Source organism: Rutilus rutilus (genome assembly GCF_951802725.1).
Source record: "Rutilus rutilus genome assembly, chromosome: 16".
NCBI lineage: Eukaryota > Metazoa > Chordata > Actinopteri > Cypriniformes > Leuciscidae > Rutilus > Rutilus rutilus.
The window spans coordinates 11881078-11905382 of NC_140224.1; the positions used below are offsets into that span (position 1 = coordinate 11881078).

The 24305-nt window shown below is 38.8% G+C and overlaps 1 protein-coding gene across 2 annotated transcripts in view; it reads right to left on the reverse strand.

The window, feature by feature from the left end:
- Nucleotides 1-24305, reverse strand: part of adam11 (ADAM metallopeptidase domain 11) — a 57202-nt gene that overhangs the window by 20009 nt on the left and 12888 nt on the right. For both annotated transcript variants that reach the window (XM_084434682.1, XM_084434681.1), the window contains exons 7-17: nt 23288-23348; nt 22727-22833; nt 8331-8405; nt 8160-8231; nt 7886-8052; nt 7308-7392; nt 4457-4547; nt 4308-4359; nt 3037-3136; nt 945-1016; nt 652-744 (exon numbers count right to left, since the gene is read on the reverse strand). In XM_084434682.1, coding sequence (XP_084290808.1) covers nt 652-744; nt 945-1016; nt 3037-3136; nt 4308-4359; nt 4457-4547; nt 7308-7392; nt 7886-8052; nt 8160-8231; nt 8331-8405; nt 22727-22833; nt 23288-23348 — 975 coding nt within the window. The remainder of the gene's footprint in view (nt 1-651; nt 745-944; nt 1017-3036; nt 3137-4307; nt 4360-4456; nt 4548-7307; nt 7393-7885; nt 8053-8159; nt 8232-8330; nt 8406-22726; nt 22834-23287; nt 23349-24305) is intronic.

A 24305-nucleotide genomic window follows, 5' to 3' on the forward strand; every position in this document is an offset into this window, starting at 1 on the left:
TTAATGAAGCTGACTACACTGTGCATCCACGTGCATCCACGTTAGCCTGGTTCTACCAGACTCTCGTACATTTCATTTGTACAGAGAGTCTGGCCTCTCTCCATTGACAAGCGTTAACTTCCTTGTAGGCGGGTACTCTGTTGAAGTTTAAAACTATTGGATCTGACCAGAGTCACTCTGGATCTGCCATAACCAATTGCTAACGTTTGGTCATGACATATGTCAACTCAAACTAGCGCACGATCTCAACGTCATCGTTCTCATCCACTCCCTCTGTTCGCTGATTGGACCGGTTAAAAATTGATCGGAGAAAACCAAAGAATACACCACAATCCCAGACGGAGTTACTGAAGGAAAATGAAATTGAGCGGAAGTACGTAGGAGGGCGGAGCCAGGCTACATCCACGTGCCATCCTAGGACAATTTCTAGAAAGACGTGTTTTATTTGCCATTATTTTGCGATATGCTTGAATTGAAGCGCCACTGCTGAAAAGTGGAGCCTATCTCAGTATCCTAGGCCGAAGACAGGGAAAATAACTGACAGCCTTTGGTAAATGATCAAGTAATGATGTAATGTTGTACAGATGTAATGATCCCATCAAGTAAATGATGGCAGAAAAGTTTTGGGTGAACAATTCTAACACAACTTACCTTGCAACGGCTACAACAGAGTCCATTGCTACACATTGCATCATGGGTCAAAGTGCATTTTTTACAGCACGCACCCCCAGCGCGAGAGCAATCCTACAAGAGTGCACAACCAATAAAAACAACCTGTTAGCTTAAAAAAAAAGCATTGCAACCGTCACCTTCCTGTTCTCTTGTACTAACACACTTCAAGGCAGGTATCACTTCAAGGATTTAATTAATTAATACTCAGAGAATTATTTCTGTTTCTGTTGGATTCTCAAAGGAAATTTGTGTTAAGTTATCTTGTCACCCACCACTTGAGAGCCACAGTCGCATTCTTCTCCCTGTTCCACAAAACCATTGCCACATTCAGGAGGATCCAACAACTGTAGCGACAGAAAATATCATGTCACTGCCAGATATTTATAATAGATATGCAGTGTTAAGCAAGCTACTCAAAAATGCATCAAGCTCTCTATCAATTAACATAAAAGCTAATTCCACAATAAGCCACACAGTAAAAATAGCTAAATACAAGATACTTCATATATGTATTGTTACACATGCTTTTCCGAGAATGCAATGCGGCATTTTTACTGACTATGGTGCCTTCAGGATACAGAACAATTTGTCTACTGCTGTGACCTCCGCACATCCCAAAAGGGACCAAGTGCAGTGGGTCACCACTGGGGCATGCACTGTAGGGGTGGACATCCTGGCCACCCTCCGGGTAACACTCAGTACACGAGGAGCTGCACAGTGTCCAGAGGAGGAACTTTGAAGCACAGGTGTTCATGAAAGGTCTGTCAAGAGCTTGAGGCCCAGGAGACCTACACTACACCCCTGAACCCCCAAAGTGATGGACTGGTAGAGCATTTCAATCGTACCCTAACCACCTAGCTTGGCATCTTGGTTGAACAACATCAGCGTGACTGGGCCCACTATCCCCCCTGGTCCTTTGGGCATATCGTTTTGTTTGACAGTGCAGGAATCCAGAAAAAACACACCAACATCCCTCATGTTTGGACAAGACATTCAGACACTTAAGATTTGGTGTTTGGGTTACCGCTACAGCCAGATGTACCACTGGAAGCAAAGGAGGAGTACTTCGTGCAACTCTGAAAGCAGTTCAGAGTGGTCCATGGCTTATGCCGGCAAGCAAAAAGCTTTTCACTAAAGGGAAAGATTTTGCCCTTGAAACATGGTATTGGTGTACTGCCCAGAGAGAATTTCCAGTGCAGGAGCCTTGAGAAGTTGTAGAATGGATCTCAGGCATGGCTCACCATGTCCAACTAACATGTTAAGTGCAGCCAGAAAGTTACTCCTACATGCCCATGGCTGCATTTCCCAGAAGCATTGTTAGCTTAAGTAGATTGTGGATGCTTCTGGGAAAAGCAGCCCCTCATAGAGGTCCATCTAAGACTGTGGAATCACCTTGTGAATCACCAAGTTCAAGTTCAAGTTCCACTTTATTTATCCTTAGAAAGGAAATTTAGTGTGCAGCAGGATATCTAAAAACAAAAACAGAATAAGAGCACCACCAGATGCCAACAACATTGTAAAAAGTGCTCATATAAAAGTATATGTGTGGGAGTGTGGGATTGCTAAGCTCTAAAGCCTAAAGTATAATTCCCTTGTCCGCGTTCTGCCCTGGCTCGCAGACAGTCCACTTGACGTAATTTTGTTATCAACACAGTTCGCTGATGTCTGTCCACACGTCCGCATGCAGCCAGATTTTTGTATCCACACAGACTTGTGAGCAGACAACAGAGCGTGAGCAAGTGATTTGAGCACTTAAAAAGGACAGTCCACTAGAATGTGTCTCTACACGCTCACGGTCAAAGGAGTATACATTGAAAGGCTTGTGTGCTAAACTGTGCAGAAACAAGCAATATCATACGTAAGGAGATGCATATGTAAAATAACGTCAAAATTAAACAGCATATAAATAAAAACTGCCAAATGTTACAGAATGAAATGTCAACCCAGGAGGAACTATGGGACTGTGCAAGCTTTGGGGGAGTTGATGGACTTGATCTACTGCATCTACTGTATGTTTTGATCATCGTTCTGAATCTGGATCTCAAACTGGATGTAGTCTTTGACAAAAACGTGATTTTCTCAGCTTTTTGCTCAAAAAGTTACATTTTTATTAAACTTACCCACATGCAAGTGTTTATAAATAAGGAATGCATGAAGCTAGAATAAAACATTTTTGTTGTTTAAAAGCAGATAGTCTGTTCTTTCCTTTGATATATTGCACATTCAGATATTCATACAACAAAATATTCTGGGGGCCATGAAACTTTTGTGAAAATGATCAAAAATGCTGGCGGAGTATGGAAACTTTTTTCAAAAACTTTTTTTTGTTTGTTTTTTACATTTAACTGGATGTTCCAGACAAACCTTGTTAGGTTTATTGAAGAGGCAGCTCCCTCCTCCTTGCTGGAGGAACTGAATGTACTCCTCTATACTGCACCGTGAAAACTTTCTGGGTAGATAGTATCTGTCAGGATCACATAATAGAGTTAATACTGTTCAGTTACCCTTACATGGAAACAGTGTGTAAAACTATTAGAGAAGGAACAGCAAAATGTAATTTATATTTGACAGACACTTTTATCCAAAGCAACTTGAGGCCAATTCACACTGCACTAACATGAGCCACATTCATCAGGTTTTGTCGTAACATGCTGAATCTACATTTGTCAGGTCTTGAAAATGTGACACTGTAATCTGGTGACTGTCGCCATTGGTCGGTGTCTGTCGGTGCAGTGTGTGAATTGGCCTTTACAGTGCATTCAAGGTATACATTATGAGTGATCATGGGAATCGAATCTATCACTAGTACTGCTAGTGCCATGCTCTACCAGTTGTGCTGGTAGAGCTAAACTATTTAGCTGACTTGAAAAGACTTGAAAAATACTCTCCATGGTGAAGCAAGTTTTAAAAGAATCTTACAGAGCAAGTTAGCTAGCAATCTTAATAGTAACTTAGTAAAAGTAAAGACAATTGATGTTCATCACTAATTTGAGTACTGAGATTACAGTAAAGCAAGAAGCAAGGTTGTATGCAATTCAGAAATGAATTGAGAATGCTTTTAAAATTTCAATTCAGTTTCTAAATTTGAAGTGAATTTGAATTAAGACTGAATACATGATTCTATTCAAATTTCAATGTAAGGAAGTAGAATGAACTGAAATTCAAAGAAATTCACATACTGTAACTGTAACTAATTAACTGTAACTAAATAAGATACGATTTGTTGGCTTGATAAAGCATTGTTTGCTAAATAATTCGAAGTTTCAAGGTTTATAGGCCTTATGGCCAAAATAAATAATTATACAAATATAATTTCATTGTATTCAATTATTTAGCTTTAGTGGACCATGATGGGAGAACTCTTATAGAATGATTTACCTTTGTTGAATTTCTTTGAATTGCAATTAATGAATTCCTCTTCAAGTTATCCTGTGGGTCATGGTTAATAAAAAAATCCTCAATTCTGTATTTTGCTTACTCTGGCAAGAATTCACATCATATACAATAGGGCCTCATGCTTGCAATCCATTTGCCAAACATTTGTGACTGAACTTGTGCACTTGCATAGTGTATATTTCCAGCATGAATGTTGCAATAAAAATATACTTACACAAAGACCCAAAAACTTGACTCACCCAGTATCCTCCATGATGCAGCCTAACCACGGATCTGGACATCTGCAGTCTCCTACCACACACACACACACACACACACACACACACACATTAAAACAACAGTCCCCCCTTTTTTTGTTATATTTTGTCAGGAGTGGAAGGATGGTTACCTGCTGTAGCACGGTCTTTGTTCCACATCATTCCAAGGTTCTGTCCTAAACTCTGACATAATGTGATAGCCATGGGTCCCACATTTCCATACTGACATTAACACAAAGATGGTAGATGGTATGTTAGCACTCATTTAGCAGATGCTTTAATACAAAATAACTAACAGTACGCTTATTATATATATATTTAAAAGTGCGTTTGCAGTCAGTTATTATTTGATTAAGATTATGAAGAAACTTTTTTTCCCTATCTGTCAATCACTTCGGCGTTGTGTCGATGTAGTGACACTAGGGGTTCGCACTTGGGAGCCCCAAACACCTCTGATACTTCAGAAAAGGCCAATTTGCATGCCACTTCATTCACCTCTGCCTAGAAGCTTCATTGGTTTCCTACTGCACATTTCAACAGTTGTTTCTATTATACACACAGATAAGAACTCAGAGTTCCCATGGGCACTTCAATGAGCAAGTAGGGGAAAAAAATTTCCAAAAGAGAAAATTCTCTAACAAGAGAGTTTCTTTATAAAAGAGAGATTTCCTCTATAAGAGCAAACACGGACGAAGAACATCTTGTTAAAGATGCTTTTTCGCCCGTGTATTTCTGGATAAAGTCAAGGCCTGTCTCCATTAGACGGCCACGATTGCTACTGCAGTTTGGAGCACCTTTGGTGAATGGGTGTGGGAATTGCTGGAGCACCTTTGGTGAATGGGTGTGGGAATTGAGAGTGTGGCCATGGGAACGTTGCGGTCAAAACTTTCCAGCTTTTCTAAAGCAGGAAGTCACCTCGGTTGCTCCAAGTCCTGGTCCTTCTGCGATCATGCACAAGGCCGCGGCACTGAGGGTGATCTGAGGGTACGAATGGAAGGTCTTCTGATGGGCGCAACTAGTGCTTCCAACCCCTTGTGCTGGCTCAATAGACCAATCAGACTCAACTACGCGATTCAGTTCAGAAACCAGTTTCACTAAAGTTGCGGCTGTAGAGCCTGTTTTCACCAACCAAGATAAGGAGAGGGTCACCTCCCTCGATCATAATGGAGATAAGTGGTGGGTTGCAACCAATCTTAAAGCAGAAACGCAGTTGTTGGCGTGTGTTCGCCATCAAGATTGGTTCATGGCAATAGACCTGAAAATGCATACTCTCATGTCTCATTTCTCCGGTTTGTATCCTTGATCACGGAAGGCATGGGGGATGCCCTTGCCCCGCCCAGAGAAGTGGGTATTCGTGGGTATCAAATCTGGCTAATACTAGCACACTCTTACGATCTATTGCGTGTATACAGGGGCCTGGTGCTTGCTTAGACACCTTAGCCAGGTGGGGGGGGGGTTCGGGTCAACTGGGAAGAAGCAAGCACAGAACTATCTGAAGTTATTTAGACAGAAAACAGACAAACTCAATAATGCAGTGAATGCACTGTCATGATTGGACAAGCTTCAAAGAGAATAGAGAATCCATCCCTGGGTAGTCCAGCTGATTTGGAGCCGATTAGTCGAAGCTCAGGTAGACTTGTTTGCCTCCTGCCACAACACTGAACTACCTGCTAAAATGGCCAGCACACTGTTTCGACTCCTCAGCACAAACCTGAATGAGTGGATGAGAGATACCATCTCATTTTATACCCGTATGTCTGGGGGAGTGGCATGCAAATTCGACAATTCTCATTTGCCTTTTCTAAAGTGTCAGAGGTATTTGTGGCTCTCAAGTGCGACCCCTAGTGTCACTACATCAACACAACGTCTCGTTCCCTCTATCAGGGAACGGATGTTACGTCAGTAACCAAGACGTTACACTTTATTTCGATAACGTCAGTAACCAAGACGTTACACTTTATTTCGATAGTCCACTTTAGACATTCTATTAACTATAAGTAACTTTGCAACTACATGTCAACTAACTCTAGATAGAATATAAGTAGACTGTTTGCTTAGGGTTCAGGTTAGTAGAATAAGCTGGCATGTACTTGCAAAGTTACCTATAGTCAGTAGAATGTGTTAGGGGACCATCAAAATAAAGTGTTAACAGATTTTAAAGGTAGGGTAGGCAATTTCAGAGAGGCTAGCAATAGCAAGCTAGTTTTGAAAACATAAGATCCCTCACTCCTTTCAGAGCGCTCTCCAAAGCCACGCCTCCTCCAAAACACATGAACACGCACAGCCAGCGCAGAGTAAGCAAAGTGTCACGAGAGACAGCGTTAAATTAAGTTGTTTCAAAGTACATTACTTCACAATAAAAATTAACGTAAACAAGTTAAAGAGCTCTGACTTGCACCAACTGACTGCTGCAGATTAATTTTGCCATTGATAGTGTTGCCATAGAAACGCATAGCTCCAAGTAGAATGTCACAATATAATTACGATATGGCGTGAAAGCAGCATAAGCTCGTTGTTTTGGTTCAGAAGGAACTATAAAAGGTGGCTGCTGTTTGTTTGTGGTGCTCGTTGACTTTCTGTCTACAACTCTGCATAGCTTAATGGAACATGCTGCGCAAGCAGAGTGCACAGAGGTATGGGAATACATAGTTTGACAGGCAGGTAGGGCATCCTATCATTGCATTTGGACCGAATACAATGATTGGACACATTTTTTTTTTTGGTCCTGAGACTTCCACAGAAGATATATGTTTTTTTTTTTTTTTTTTTCTATTTGGATGTGAAGAGAGTTTCAACCAGTATAACAAAAAGTGTTTATGAAAAACCTACCCTACCTTTAAGCAGACAGTCTACTAATACTCGAATGGCTGGTAGATGACATGTAGTTGCAAAATTACTTATAGTTAGTAGAATGTCTAAAGTGGACGATCAAAATAAAGTTTTAGCAAAAGTAGCTCTGAGCTTTAGCCATTGAGCCCTCACCTCATTGACTCCTCCACCTCGTGTCGGTGAGCAGATCCCCTCGATGTATGCAGTGCCACTGCGACTGCTCTGAAACGTGCGCCCCCTACAGGTCAAATAGTTCACAGAATATTTACAAGGTTAACCTTACAAAGGTTTTGAACTTCTTACAGAGTTGGTTATCATGAAAGTCATATGCAATCCTAAATGGCAATGCCACTGGTGTGATGCAAATTTGTTGCATAAGGCCCCATGAAATGGTTTGACAAAGTACATTTTCTTCCCTCTGTTGACGCATTTCCGATTGAAACCAAAAGTTTTTAGGGGGAAGGATATTCTCATTCTCAGGAGCAAAAATTTGTAGATGCCACTAAACAGGAGACAATTACATATTTTCAGTAAATTTCTTAGGAAGAGAAAGGTTTTAAATACTTTTTGTAGTACACTAGCATATAGGCTAACAAAAACACAAACAAAGTTGATTTCATGGGGCTTTAATTATATTGAATGGATATTTACATTCAATATATATTGCATGTGTCAAATGCAATGACCGAGCGTGTAAAAAATGTGTCGTCTAAGAAGGAAGCATAACATACGAGAGCAGGTGAGCTGCATCACTCTTCTCTTTGATATTCTCCTTCCTGTATTTCATAAAGTCACGCAGGGTCACCAAAGGGTCGTCGCCAACAGAAACCATGTTCTGAGTTGACCACGTCTCCATGGCGACAAGCACTATTCTAGTGTTCAGCTGCTCCTTGTAAATCTGGAATTTAATAGGATGTTTTAAGTATAAAAATTGCTACAGTACTTACTCAAGGAAAACATCATGAGAAAAAATCATGAATATGTCTGTCAAACTTCAGGACGTACAGCATCAGCCATGTTCACAACAGCTTTAGCAAAGTTTCTCGTCTGAGAGGTCGACCTTCGCATCTGTACAAACTACAGAGAGAAACATCAATACAAATATTACACACGACATGCAAAAAGAAATGCAGAAAAGAATAACTGTTAAATAAATGTACTATTTTCAGATCTTACCAGTTCATAATCATTGACCACTAGTAACTCTACATACTTTGTTTCACTCTGAACTGTGCGCGGACCCCTCCGAACCTGCAGGGGGACACAGGGAATCACAGTTTAACCAAACCGATGTCTTTAAAGGGTTGAAGCAACATAACAGAATGTGACGTGACATAACATGTTGTGTACAGTTCAATGATACAGCAAGTGTGAATTACACAACATATTTTGATGGAAATGTTTTGATGGAGAATCAAATGTTTGTTTGTTTGTTTTTAAAAGAGTGTTTAAGGAATATGGAAACACTTATGATTCTTTTATCAAACTAATCAATCAATTTCATTAATTCCTATTGTAATGTTTTTTTTATTTTTTTATTGCATCTTTTTATCAACATTTCGAACCATTAACAACCCAAGCAAAAACCAAACAAAGAAAGCCCGACAATTACAGTGCAAAAAAACAAACAAAAAAAGACATGAAATAAAATAAAAAATGAAATGAAATGGTAGCATTATAATATCCCAAACCTCTAAATATTACTTAAAGACACATCAATACAATCAAGATATGGGGTCCAGACCAGATGGAAATCTTCAGTTGACAAGTGAGTAAAACATGTTAGAAATTCTAAAGGAATCATTTCTCAAATAATCTTATGCCATCCTTTCAAAGCAATACTTAAAAAAAAATATGATCATTTCCTTTTTATATCTTTCTGCTAGACTTAACAGTTGATAAGACTTTACAGTTTTATTTACATCACCGTCTTTGGTATTACTTTAGTCAGTGTCTCTATGGTTAAAGTCATGCATTTGATAAAAATCTACACACCCCTGTTAAAACAGCTGGTTTTTGTAATGTAGAAAATGAATGCCGCTGAAAACCAGTGACACATTTCAGAGAAAAAAAAGATACAAATAAACCCTAACCTTTTTATAATTGTGTATGTGCTTGTTCAGAATGAACTAATCATCAAGTTCATGTGAAATAGTTCACAACAGGCTGTCTTCGCTTGAAGTGACTCCAAATAAATCTCAGCTGTTCAAGTAAGATTTTAGACATCTTCTTGGTTGCATGCTACAGGGTTATTTACACCTGGTCACTTCATGCATTTTCTTTGATCGGATAGTTTCCGATTGTGAAAAGAACAGGTGTAAATGGAACTGCAACTGGACCAGTGCAAATGCATCTGGAAGTTGAAGCCATATATGTAAAGGCCAATTCACACCGCACAGACAAACGGCAACAAACACCAACAAACAAGTTGGCCGTTGAATTTAGAATTTTATGAAAAATAACTGTCATATTCACACTGCCTCAGCAGACACTGACAAACGCTGATTGAACATGTTCAGTCTGGTGAAAACAAACCCAAACCAACACTGACAGGGGTAACACACTAATCCATCAAAACCCAACAAACGTGTATGCTGGCATTTGCATTTGTATGTGCAGTGTGAATTGGACTTTAATTTTACTCCACCCAAAACGGTAAAAAAACAAAAGTGTGAGAACAAGTTATACCAGCTCTAGGTAGTCTACCACAGTGCTACTACAACATACATCACCACAGATATGGGCCACCTCAGGCGAGTTACAGTGCTATGCATAAGTTTAGGCAACCATGCTAAAGTTGACTAAAAAGAGGAATAAAAAATCATATTTTGCACATTTAACTTTATGCCTTATTTTAAAAAATTAGGAAAAATCCAACCTTTAAGGACACCAATTTTCTTTGTGAATGAATAATGTATCGTAAATAAATAAATGTTCTTCCTTAAAAAACAGGGTGCATAAGTTTGGGCACCACTATGTTAAATTCCCATAGAGGCAGGCAGATTTTTATTTTTAAGTATTTTTTTTTTTTTTTTTTTAGGATACTATGCATCCTGATAAAGTTCCCTTGGCCTTTGGAATTAAAATAGCCCCACATCATCACATAGCCTTCACCATACCTAGAGATTGGCATGGAGTACTTTCCATAAGATCATCTCTCAATGCAAATCAAACTAGCTATTAGGCTAACTGAAATAAAATCATGCCAATCTCTAGGTATAGTGAAGGCTATGTGATGATGTGGGGCTATTTTAATTCCAAAGGCCAAGGGAACTTTATCAGGATGCATAGTATCCTAAAAAAAAAAAAAAAAAAATACTTAAAAATAAAAATCTGCCTGCCTCTATGGGAATTTAACATAGTGGTGCCCAAACTTATGCACCCTGTTTTTTAAGGAAGAACATTTATTTATTTACGATACATTATTCATTCACAAAGAAAATTGGTGTCCTTAAAGGTTGGATTTTTCCTAATTTTTTAAAATAAGGCATTAAGTTAAATTTGCAAAATATGATTTTTTATTCCTCTTTTTAGTCAACTTTAGCATGGTTGCCTAAACTTATGCATAGCACTGTACCTATCTCTTTAGAAAGTCCTGAGAGAGTACCTGTGCTGATGTCACTTTAATAATAATTAATAATAATTTGTTACATTTATATAGCGCTTTTCTCTGCACTCAAAGCGCTTTACATTTGGAAGGGGGGAATCTCTTCAACCACCACCAATGTGCAGCCATACTGCACCAGAACACCCACCACACACCAGCTTACTGATGACCAATTAGTATATGGGGATGATTAGGAGGCCAGGATGGACAGAGGCCAGTGGGCAAATTTGGCCAGGATGCCAAGGTTACACCCATACTCTTTTTCGAAGGACATCCTGGGATTTTTTTCATAAAGTGTCCCCATCATCCTGGAGCGTTAGGACCCACACAGACCACAGGGTGCCTCACTAAAACCTCTTCAACCGGCAACCTAGTTTTCCTAGGAGGTCTCCCATCCAGGTACTAACCAGGCTCAGCCCTGCTTAACTTCAGTGGGCAACCAATCTTGGGCTACAGGGTGATATGGCTGCTGATATCTTTCTCTCCTATTGTAGCCATTGATCTTGAAATTAGCTGATGATGAATACAATGCAGTTCTTATCTGTTGCTTTTGTTTGTGTAAACTCAGTTGAATTCGCATATAGTGTGGGAATTGAAGATTGGATTTATAGTATAGTTTTGCAAAGACACATTTATGTTTTCAAGTGTAAATGGAACAGTTTTAACAAATTGGATCTGATCAGTAAAAATGCATAAAGTGACAAATGTAAATAGGCCCTACTACAGAGCCATTGACCACAAAAAGCTTAAGAAGCATTAAAAGGGTCTCAGTGTTGAAAGGTACTGCTCAGATGAGGGCTACAAAAAAACAGAACAAAAAACAAAAAAAACATGGAAAACAGAAAAAACAGTCATGAACAACTGGAAAAAGTATAGCACAACAGCGACAATATCAAGAGCAGGGTAGCACTTTATTTTGCAGTCATGTTCCGCATGTATATACTACTTATTATAGCAATTACAGTAACTGGGTTATATAACTAGGTAATAACCCTGAACTTACCCCTAAACCTAACCTTAACCCAGGTGGTTACCTTATATTACCAGTACTTTTATGGGTAAGTACACTGTACATGTACTGTAAAATAAAGTGTAACCACAAACAGGATCTCCCTCCAAAATTGATGAGAAGACAAAGAGAAATCTAGTGAGGGAGGCTGTCAAGAGTCCTACAGAAACATTCAAATAGTTGCAGCTCTTTCTGCCACATCCAATCTCCATAAACCATGTGGAAAAATGTGTTATGGTCTGATGAGACCAAGTTTGAATTGTTTGGCCAAAATTGTAAAAGGTATGTTTGGCACAAAAACATCACAGGACATTAGCAAAAGAACACCAAACCCCCGATGAAGCATGGTGGTGGCCGCATCATGCTTTGGGGCTTCTTTTCTTCAGCTGGAACTGGGGCTTTAGTAAAGGTTGACGGAATCATGAATATCTACAAGTACCAGTCGATTTTTCCTTCTGGTGTCTGGGGGGATTATCCATCCAATAAGGTTATAAGAAATTGCCCTCAATAGGTAAAAATGCCATTGGAAATCAATTTAAGGTGGCATCTATTGCCCCTAAATGGAAAAAGTTCATTTCTGTCCCAGCGGGAGTCAGCTGACCACGACAGTGCCAACACAAAAACATTATTGTTATTGATAGTTTTTGTCATACTACACACCCCTAGCCATACGGTTATATTTGTAAAATACAGCAAAGTGTCCCCAAATGTTGTTTTTGTCTCCATTTACATTTTAATATTCATTCATCTGTATATTGAGTTCTGTAGTTCTGTGTTATATTGATTTTTGTGTGACTCCCTCTCCTCTTCCCACCTTTCCACAGCCTTAGCACAATTTTTTTTTAGCCTTTTTCAAATCTTAGACATAAATGATCTGTGCTAAAATAGGCCGGTGATTCCATGACCCTTTAACAGGATAGTCTCAGCTTCAGACGTCACACCCACTGATCGCCCACAGTCTGTTCGCAGAGTGTCTGATACATGTTGTACACAGAACTAGTGTTACGAACTGAACAATTCTAAGCTGTTTGGCTGTATTTACCAAGTTTCTCTCTTTCTCTGTTTCATTGCCAGATTGTGCACTGTGTCTGCTTACTTGCCTGCTCTTTGTTTGAGTCTAGTCGTGTCAACTTTCGAGTGTTTTGTCTTGTCTGGTGCTTATTCGTGGCTGCTCTTACTCTCCAGCACTGTCCGGCTATCAGACTGCTCTGGTTATGACATGTTGCTGGTGTCTCGACGTGATATTCATGTAGCTCTTTGGATTGGTTGTCTAACACATGGGGTTTTCAAACCTGTCCTTGAGGACCTCCAGCACTGTACATTTTGTATGTCTACTTTGACCTGCCCTCAAACACTGTAGCTGGTCCGTGTTGTGTATATGTCAAAGACGCCTCTTTTTTGCTCAGCAAAAGCAAATTCTCTTTGTAAACACTTCCAAATGATGAGGATGTGAAGAGTCAGTGGTTAAAATTACCACAGCAATACAACAGCAGTATAACCTTTTAACGATTGCTTCTCAAATCTTCGTGAAGTCTAAATGGGATTTTCAAAACGCTTATCTATTAAAGATGGGACAGTACCCACTTTAATTAGACCAACTTGCTCCTCAGATTCACAACCTGTAAGTATGATTAATTTTTTATGTATAGATTTTCTACCGGGTGTTCAAAATACGTAGTTGTATTTTAAATTGTGTAGGTCTCCGGCTACTCGGCTAACTCACGTTATTACTGTCTTACTGAAATACTTCTGCTAAGCAACTGTGGGCCTACTACCTAAAATCGTGTCCATTAATGCAGATTGCCTGTTGTTTTTACTACTTTGAGCAATGATAAAGGATGGAGCTAGATTTGTTTCACAAACTTTAATGTTACATCAGTAATTCACGTTAGTGCTCGACTAATGTTTACGCTGTTATGATACAGTTAATGATGCAGTTCCCACATGTGCACCGCAATAAATTAGAAATATACACATCAGTTTGTTGATGGACATGTATACACTTGTTAATACTGATGAAGAGGAATTACAGTTGCAACATCTCATAATGTACGTCAAACTGAGTAGTTCATCACTGAGAAACATGCTCAGTTCTCCTTACAATGGGGTTGAATTACTAGTTCTTTCAATGTTTCATCATCGGACTCGAGCTCGAATTGATATGGTAAAATCATCTGCATCATTACTGTCTTTACAGTGTGTACAATCGCTAAGCTTTAGGAAGCCTCCAGACGGAGCTGAAGTTTATGGTAATAGTCGTTTAGTTTCCGACACGCACTGTAAGCGGAAGACCAATCACAAGACTGGGCCATCTGACCAATCAGAGCAAAGTAGTGAAGGGGATGGATTGGAATCCACTGCTGCTTCAATGTATATGTAATGAGTGATTATAATCAAGCTATTAATCAATATTTTTCCTTCTAAATATCAAATGAGTTGAATGACTTCTCTGGAGATTTTACTTTGTTATAGAAGTTACCAGTGTGATCACTGAAATGTTCTTTTCATGTATTCTTTAATGTCAGTATTTGATATCTGAATGCAGTAACAGTGCTTGCTTATCTAGCCCAGCTTCCAGAAATGAAATAGGGACATGTTTTGTTTTTGAGAAAGGTCTTCAACGTGTTAAAACAAATAGGGGTCATTGAAGTCTATAGTTTAAGGGATCATTTCTCAGTTAAAGCCTATATTTTCCATTTAGACTAAAGTGTCCTATATCCTTGAGAGAAAGAACTTGTTATCTTGATGTTTTGAGACAAGACACCTGTTTATACTGTAGTTAGAGCCTGGCCAAATCCAACCTTGGAAAAGTTGTGTGTCAGTGTGTGTGTTAGTTTTCTTAGTTACAGGTTAAGGAACCACTGGCATTATTGGAGATTGACTGAGTTGTTGTTCTGGACATGCTGGCGCCCAGCAACCCAAATCTGAGACCAGGAAGGTCACGACGTGCCTAACTTCAGGGTCCGAGTGTCAGCTGCATAATCGATTGAGATATGCTTCCGTTTATCTGTATATGTGTGGAAAATTACTATGTTTATATTTCTTAGCCAATGAGAATCATTCAACCTATAAGCAATGACGTAGCTTAGACCTTGGTAAAGAGTATAACTGCTGTGATCTTTGTAACTATAAGCGGGGCGGCCTACGAACTCCTGTGTGAGTCTTGAAGCTGACTTCTGCTGATGAAACTGCAAACTATCTTCAGTAAAACTTTTCTTCAATTTATTATAATTCTGACTCCGGGTCTTCTTTCAAACATCTGGTCCTTGGGTCCTAAACTGTTACCCCCTAACAGTAGGCTCGTGGAAAGGAGGGATTTAGAGAGACTGAATCTTCGGATGAGTTCTTTGAGAATCATTGAAAAATGTGGTGATGTGCAATGTATATTATGAGAAAATGAAAGTGTTTTTTGATCTTTGATGTATGTAAACCTGTTGTAAACCTGTTGCTGTATGTAAACCCAGTAGGGTTAGGGCAACACCAAGGGCATGGGTTCGATTCCCAGGGGAAGCTAGAAATGTAAGCTTAGCGTTAAGTTCTGCCAGGAAGACTCAATCAGCGCGTTATGAATTAACTCACTTCTAACCAATCATGTGTTAACACTCTCAGTATAAAAGAATGGTACTTACATCCGTCTGAGTTCGCAGATACTGACGGCGCCAATTACCTCCATCCTCCCCAACCACCTCCAAGATGGTCCTTTCCCTCCATCCTCCCCACCACCACCAGGATGGTCCCTTCCTTTACCTCCAGGGGGTCGGCTGCGCCCCTGCCTTCATCTTCAGGCGGGATTTGCAGATTCCGTTACCCTCGCATTGCTTGCTAAGGACGGGGCCTACGCCAAAGACTATGCTTGCTGAGCTATTAATAAATTTACTCTTGTTATATCATTTTATCTCCCGAGTCTTTCTGGTAGAACTGATAAGAATGTAAATGTGTACCTTGAAATGCATTGTAAGTCACTTTAGATAAAAGCGTCTGCCAAATGCATAAATGTAAATGTAAATTACCCTTGGCGTTGCTAGATCTCTACTGATTTATTAACTGTTATTTCATATAATAGTTGTACAGTATGCATATTTACAGTATGTTTTATTTGTTATTAAGGAAACATTTCTTTCCCTCCTTCAAGTTCTCTGTATAAGAATGCTGATGGTATCAGCATCTCACTCATCGGTTCATGCAGACATGTCCGAATCTGAGACTGTTACAACCAATGGCTGGAACCAGCTCTTAACCCGAGAACTGCTGTTACCAGGATTTGAAATGAACACCGGCCAACTGTCAAACTGCAGGTGAAAATCAACCGTGGTGAGTAACGCAATAAACTCACTAGACAAATTTTAAGATTATGATTATGTTCTATTACTTTGCATGCTATCGGCCTCCAATATTAGCAAAACAAAGTGTCTGTATTCCGATGCTGCTGGTAAACCCATTGCTTTCAATGAGACAAGTTTTCCATTAACATATGCTAACACGATACATGAGCGTTGTGTCATTTGGACAAATTTTATAGTGTACTACAACTTTAGTGATATTAAACTGTCCCTGGATGGAAAAGAGCTGTGTAAAAATTCTTCAAAATTCTATTTGTCATACACCAAAGACTAGACAAATATTAATACATACAAATATATTAATGCATTTAATGTTGTTTCACTCACATATTTTTAAATACTACATGTTTCTGTGCCACAAATCTAGGGCCACATTTTAGTCCTAGTCCAGCCCTGGAAACAGCTGAATGCTTTTTGAATTGACAGCTTGCATGTTAATCTTCAGCGTGTTTACTATTAAACATTCATTTACAAACCCTGCCTGTCATAGTATCAGTGTACTTTTGACTTGACAGTTACTGCCACCAGACCACTGTTACATCAGCCAGATCAAATACTGATGTAATCATGCCATAAATATATTTACAGTACATTTTATTTGTTGTACTTTCTCCTGTTCAGCAAAAGACATCACAAGACTGCTAGTTGCGAGTTGGCAAAATCTGTCATTATTGGGCAAACTGAAATTGTATGATAATATACTCCAGGATACTGGATAATTTTGAGTCGGAGTGACTGTAATGCATATTTGAAAGTGAACTATAATTGAGTAACTTGTGGATCAGTGCACTGGTTCAACCAGTTTATAATGCTGGGAAGACAATTTCCAAATGTACACTGTCTAAAAAAAGTCCAAAAGCAGTGCAACCATTACTAATCGTTCCTTTTCACATTATATGTTAATATATTTCCAATCAGTTATGTAAAATGACCATAATTAACATAATCCTGGATGATAATTCTTTTTTTTTTTTTTTTTTTTTTTTTTTGGGCCTAATGGTTAAAGAGTCAGACTGGTACCCCAAAGGTTGCGGGTTCAATTCTCAATACTGGCAGGAAATGACTGAGGTCCCCTTGAGCAAGACACCTAACCACCAATCGCTCTTTGGGCTCCTCAGCATAAATACAAAGACTAGTAGATAAGTCAACTAGTCGACTTAAAGCTACAATATGCAAGAATATTTTGCCGCTAGAGGGCGCTACATTCCAAACAACAACAACGGCGTAGCTTGATGACGATGTGAAGGAGCGTGGAATGATGGGAACTGTCATTTTAAACTCCACCGTGGATGTAAATCAGTCAGACGGGAATCGAAAAATCATGTTCATGGATGAGTTGAAGTTCTATTTTTATAATGACATGCTTTTTGTGGCGAGGAGGGCGTGGTTCAGCATGGTCTGTAATGGGAGAGAGAAGAGACGAGCAAGTAGGTCAAGTGCAAATGACGAACACCTGTGTCTTATTGCTGTGATCCACGTGAGGAAACCGCTTATAAGCCGCGCGCTGGAACGAGAGAGACTGAAGAGAAAATTGGACGCAGAGAAAGAAACCCGGTGGATCCGAGCTCTCATTTTTGAACTGTTTTGAGCCGTCGCGGTTGCCACAGTGAATGCCAGTGTTGTGCGCGACTTTTGTTTGTTTTGTTTTATTTTAATAAAGTACGAGTCCCAGTCACGCCAACCCCTGTCTTCTTCCTTCCTGACTCTTGAACCTCATCACACTTTTATTTCATTAAAATGAATTAACCGCAAGAAAAGTAAGGTTTAATACTAAATTGGTTATCATAGATGTTACTGGATGTCTAATTCATTGTTGTGATAACGCGGCGCAGTTTTACGTGTTCTAAACAATTGTTGTAAAAGTACATTCGAACATACCCACATCATTTGACAAAATACTGATTAATCTTTATGTATAACACATGCTATATTTATTTACATGGCCATAAACACTAGACGTGATAAACAATGTCAATAAACTAGACACAAATCTAAAGCAATAATACTTCCCTTACATAAACATAACTATTACCGAATGCTACATTTGGAAAATATAAAATTAAGCATGCTTTGTCGACAGAACCAGCTGCAATCGGTAAAGAATAATTGTGTTCCATAACGACTGCAAGAAACAAGCTAACGTTTGTTGCTTGATAGACGCTACAACTACAACTTCCGCATTTGTCCAGGACTCCACGCAGTACGAGCGGAAACCGAGGGTAACGCGGATATGACGCAATTGACTGGCGACTCCCAGCTCCCCCCTGCTCTAACGCCCCGTTTCCTTGGTTAAAATCGCAATTTTCTCACGATTTAAAAATAGTTGGAAACATTTGGGATATTGTAAGTAATCAACTTAACAAAATATATAACACTGGCCTTGAGATTATGGGATATTTTAATGCAAAATTCTTGCATATTGTACCTTTAAATGCTCTGCCATGATGTTTTAAGCTTGATGTTGACTAGTCGCTAGTCATGGCCTATAGAGGGCGCAACAGGATAAGAAATCTTCGAAGTCAAACAGTTAAAATGACAAATAAATGCATACTCAGAGAACACTCCACAAGATATGTTTGATTATACCATCTGGATGCTCAAAATGAATCAGGGAATGCACGTTATAAAAAGCTTATTGTACACGTAAGTTAATTGCCGTTCTAAACTTATGCGTGCTGCATTGTAAGGCACACACATACAGACAGTAGCACGCACGTCCCACTCACAGAATCATTCAGTACAGAAATGTATTGCCAACACTGTGATGTATCAATAAAATAGCTTAGAAAGGCATCTTTTTACTAGTGATAGTCAATACCAACCGTCTATTTTTTTAAACGCTGAGGCTAAAATGACTAATTATAGTCATTCAACAATATATTTGCAAATTATCAGACTACTGTTTATGTTCGGAAAAAATAAAAACTTTCCTTTGACGGTAAAACTTTATATTTTGGATGTATACCTCAACAATGTTTAAAAAAAGATAAATATTTAATGAAAATTATGAATATAATGAATGAAGAGCTTAAAAAAAAAAAAAAAAAAGGTTGTCAGGATAGCCCTACCCTCTAAATGCATGGATGTAAATCACAATGGACATCTATAAAATGGAGAAGATAACAGCATTTGTAAATCATAAACTGGAGCATTTGCTTTGTACTGGGAAAAATGGACAATGGGCAAGGCAAGTTTATTTATATAGCACATTTCATACACAATGGCAATTCAAAGTGCTTTACATAGAAGAAATTAAAATAATAAAAAGAAATAGGAATAATTAAAACAGTTTAGAAAAATAAAATAAAATAAAATACAGTACAGTACAAACAGTCGGACGAACAGTGGCACTGACAGTGCTCATTCAGTAAATGCATAGCTAAACAGATGTGTTTTGAGTCTGGATTTGAAAGTGACTACAGTAGGAGCACATCTGATCTCCTCTGGAAGCTGGTTCCAGCTGCGGCTGGCATAATAGCTAAAAGCGGACTCGCCATGCTTAGAGTGAACCCTTGGTATTTCTAGCTGATATGATCCTAATGATCTGAGTGATCTGTTGGGTTTATATTCAGTGAGCATATCTGCAATGTATTGAGGTCCTAGGCCATTGAGTGATTTATATACCAGTAATAATACTTTAAAATCAATCCTAAATCTAACTGGGAGCCAGTGTAAAGACCTGAGGACTGGTGTGATATGTTCATATTTTCTGGTTCTGCTCAGAATCATGGCGGCAGCATTCTGTACGAGCTGCAGCTGTCTTATGGTCTTTTTGGGAAGGCCAGTGAGAAGTCCATTACAATAATCCACCCTGCTGGTGATGAAAGCATGAACAAGTTTCTCTAAGTCTTGTCTGGAAACAAAGCATCTAATTCTTGCAATATTTTTCAGATGATAGTATGCTGATTTAGTTATTGCTTTGACATGACTACTGAAACTAAGGTCTGACTCTAGTGTCACACCAAGATTCCTGACTTGATTTTTAGTTGTTTGACCCCTAGAGTGAAGGTATGCGTTCACCTTGAGAACTTCATCTTTGTTTCCAAACGCAATGACTTCAGTTTTGTCTTTGTTTAACTGAAGAAAGTTTTGACACATCCAACTGTTGACTTCATCAATGCATTGGCACAGGGAGTCAATGGGGCTGTAATCGTTAGGCGATAGGGCTAAGTAAATCTGTGTGTCGTCTGCATAGCTGTGGTAAGCAATTTGGTTCTTTCTCATTATTTGGCTCATTGGGAGCATATACAGGTTGAACAGGAGTGGTGCAAGAATTGAGCCTTGAGGGACTCCGCATGTCATGGATGTCCACTCAGACTTATGGTCTCCTATACTCACATAATAACCTCTCCCATCTAAGTATGACCTGAACCATTTTAGGACTATCCCAGAAAGCCCCACCCAGTTTTCCAGCCTGTCAAGAAGTATGTTATGATCGACAGTGTCAAATGCAGCACTGAGGTCGAGTAGTACCAGCACTGACAATTTGCCTGTATCAGTATTTAAGCGAATATCGTTTATTATCTTTATGAGCGCTGTCTCTGTGCTGTGGTGCGGTCAGAAACCAGACTGAAAATTGTCAGAGTATCCATTCGATACTTTTTTTCGACAACTTTTTCAATGATCTTGCCTATGAAAGGAAGATTTGAGATCGGTCTATAGTTGCTTATCCAGATTGCTCTTTTTCAGGAGGGGCTTGACAACTGCAGTTTTCAGGGAGTTTGGAAAACTCCCAGAGAGAAGTGAGGCATTTACCACTTCTAGAAGATCTGCTTCTAAACTGTTTAACACACTTTTGAAAAAAGATGTGGGAAGTGTGTCAAGAGCGCAGGTTGATGTTTTAAGGTGCTGTACGGTTTCTTCCAAAATTTTGCCTCAAAAACATGCGCTCTGCTTTTCTGCATTGTCTTTTCATATTTTGCACTGCTGTGGAGTTTCTCCAAGGTGCTTTTTGTCTGCCACTCTTCTTCCTGACTTTAACAGGAGCAATATCATCAATTACACTTTTAACTTTTGAGTTAAAAGAATCAAGGAGAAAATCAACAGAGTCTGCAGATATGCTTGGTGTTAAGGCCTTCATAAATAGTACACTAGTGTTCTCATTTAAGCATCTCTTCTTGACAGACACAGATCTAGCTTCAATGGCAGGAGAGATCAATGTATCAAAGAAAATACAGAAATGATCAGACAGTGCGACATCCTTAATAACAATCGATGAAATGTTTAGACTCTTACTGATAAGTAAATCTAGAGTGTGTCCACGATTGTGTGTGGGTCCATGCACATGCTGAGTCAGATCAAAAGTTTTTAAAACAGTTTTGATTTCTTGTGCCATATTGTTTTCTGCACTATCTATGTGAATGTTAAAATCTCCAGCAATGGCAAAAACAGTCAAACTCTGAGGTAATTGTTGATAACAGTTCTGTAAAGTCCTCAGCAAAGGCTGGAGAGTATTTTGGAGGCCTGTAAATAATGATAAGTAAAATGAGTGGAGCACCTTTTAACACAGTACCCAGATATTCGAAAGACAGGTAATTCCCAAATGATATTTGCTTACATTGATAGATATCTTTAAAAAGAGCAGCTAGACCCCCACCTCTCTTAACAGCTCCGAAATAGACCCGATTTTATTTTTTAGTTAATGTTTATGATGTACAAAAAGATTACTCCCTATATACATACATTACATGTACATAGTTATTTCTCTTCTTTCTTTTATCTCTCTTTTTTTGTATACATTTCTAATGAATAGATTAATGAATAGTACGGCAAGCACAACTGTACTGTGTGTATATATATACAGTATATATATACATACATACACACACACACACACACACAATATGTATAGGTGTATGTGTGTTTATGCACAAGTATATTCAGATATATGGTATTTGAAGTACTTCGGGTTGAAGTGTAAAGTGTATCTGAGAAAAAGTAAAGAAAAAAAATGCTACATTCATTACGTTAACTGAAGAGGCTTCAGTACGCTGAATAAACTACTTTTGTGAGGAAACTTCTCATTGCTTAATGGATTGACAGCCAATCTTCATATGCCATCTTAAGTGAGATTCCAATCCAAAGGGAGAATACATGTTCAGTTCAAAAGAAATTAAGAACGACATAGGGAATAAGGGTACATAGATACATCACTTCACAGGAAGTGCAGAAGGAAATGTACCCAGCAGTCATTGTATATCAACCCAGTATTTAAAGAAACTTGACTAAAAAAAACCGAATTGAGGTCCCATCATTTTATTTAGTCCCAGGTGTGGGACAATAAACAAAATTTTGATAATGATACAAAATGTTTGGTGAGCACAGAATCAGCATATTAGAACGATTTATGAAGCATCATGCGACACTGAAGTAATGTCTGCTGAAAACTAAGCCACCACACAAATAAATACAATTGTGAAATATATTAAAATAGAAAACAGTTACTCTAAATTGTAACTAAACTTCACAATATTACTGTTTTTTTTTTTTTTTTTTACTTTTTTTTAGGTACAAAACTATCACCACAGCCCTCCCTCGGTTGAAACCGATTTCTGGATGCCCTTTTTGGCAGCTTGTTATGCATGAATATATAAACTTCAAAAATAAAAACTCTCACCTGTCTTTTTGCCCGTCTCAGCCCATCTGTGAGCTCCGATTCATTCGTCTCCATAGAAACGGGATAGTCACTGTTAATGTCAGAGTCACTGTTGTTCCTGGTGCTTCCTGGAAGAGAAGAAGCCATTGGTTATACGGCCTAAAACCGTCCCGAACAAAAAGATCCCAGTCGTCAGCTTTCAGTGGATCGATAAAGATGTCTATTACTGAAAAATGATCCATGCAAAAAATCAATATGCAGCAGACGGAGAAAGAGAGAAAGCAGGAAGGATACAGTCTGAATGCTAAAAAAAACACTTTAGTATAGGTCATATAAGACAGCAAATATGTCTAACTGTATTAAAGGAATAATCATTTTGTCAAGGTGATCTTTCCATACAACAAATGTGAATGGTGATTTTTGCTATTATTAGGCTGTTCATTAGAGACGATGTGATGCATGGTGACTTTTTGCATTTTGTCTTTTACTCTTCAAAACATCTTCAGCTCCACTAAAGAAAGAAAGTCATACAATTGACATGAAGGTCACTTTATGTGCATGTGAGAGGAATCTATGTCTTACCTGAGTTTTGTGGCATCAGCCGGATGTCTGCCATTCTGTATACAACATGAGTATTTGCATCCTGTGTGACAGAATCATGGAAGTCACCTACTGTATGAAACCTTCATAAATACTGCATGCAGCATTTTTCTCTTGACATTAGTCACATGACGGGTTATTCCTGTAAGGTTTCACATAGCCGCAATCGACAATTACTAGGGTCTAAGCAGTTCAGTAGAGTAGAGATAATAGATCAAATTTGAAGGAAAACAAGCTGCTGATGCTGTTGAACCAGTGGAATTATGGTAAATGTCAACACACAGTTTAAAGGTTTAGAGGTTCTGTAATGTTCATTGTGGAATTTTATGTGACAGTATTGTGGATTCTATGAGTAATGATAATTGTGAATGAACATACTGTTACTCAAGAAAAATGTCAGACTTTGTCTGATAATATAGTTATATCCAGGGGTGCACATAACTGGTGTGCATGCGTGGTCAAAAAATAAACGAGGCGCAGCAGAACGTGGAGTGAAGTGCTTTTGAGTACAAAAAATATTTGGGGACAGGGACATTTTTACTTACTGGAGTAGGATTTTTCTCCATCTCTTGTAAGATAGCAATCACGATGATAAGCGTTCATTAATTATTAGGGTTGCATTGGATCGCAGTTTATCCATGATCCGTACGGACCAGGCACAATGTGATTCGAGGATTAACTGCTAAGTTTAACTATCATAGAGTGAAAGATTATTATTTGGACATGTTTTTTCTTGCCAATTTTGCGAGCTGTTTTCTGTGCGCACAGCCGCACACACTCGAAGCGCATGCACACAGAGAGAGAGAGAGAGAGAGGCGCGTTTCATATAGCGTGCGAACACAGAATTGATTCCTCTTTCACGTTTACTTGAACTTGGACGTACACATATACAAAATACCCGTCTCGGCAAGTATTCTCTCGGTTATGTCATAAATGAACTGTTTCGAAAGAAACCGGATGTGTGTCAGTATATTCGGTTCATGCAGTCGGCCTTAAAGTG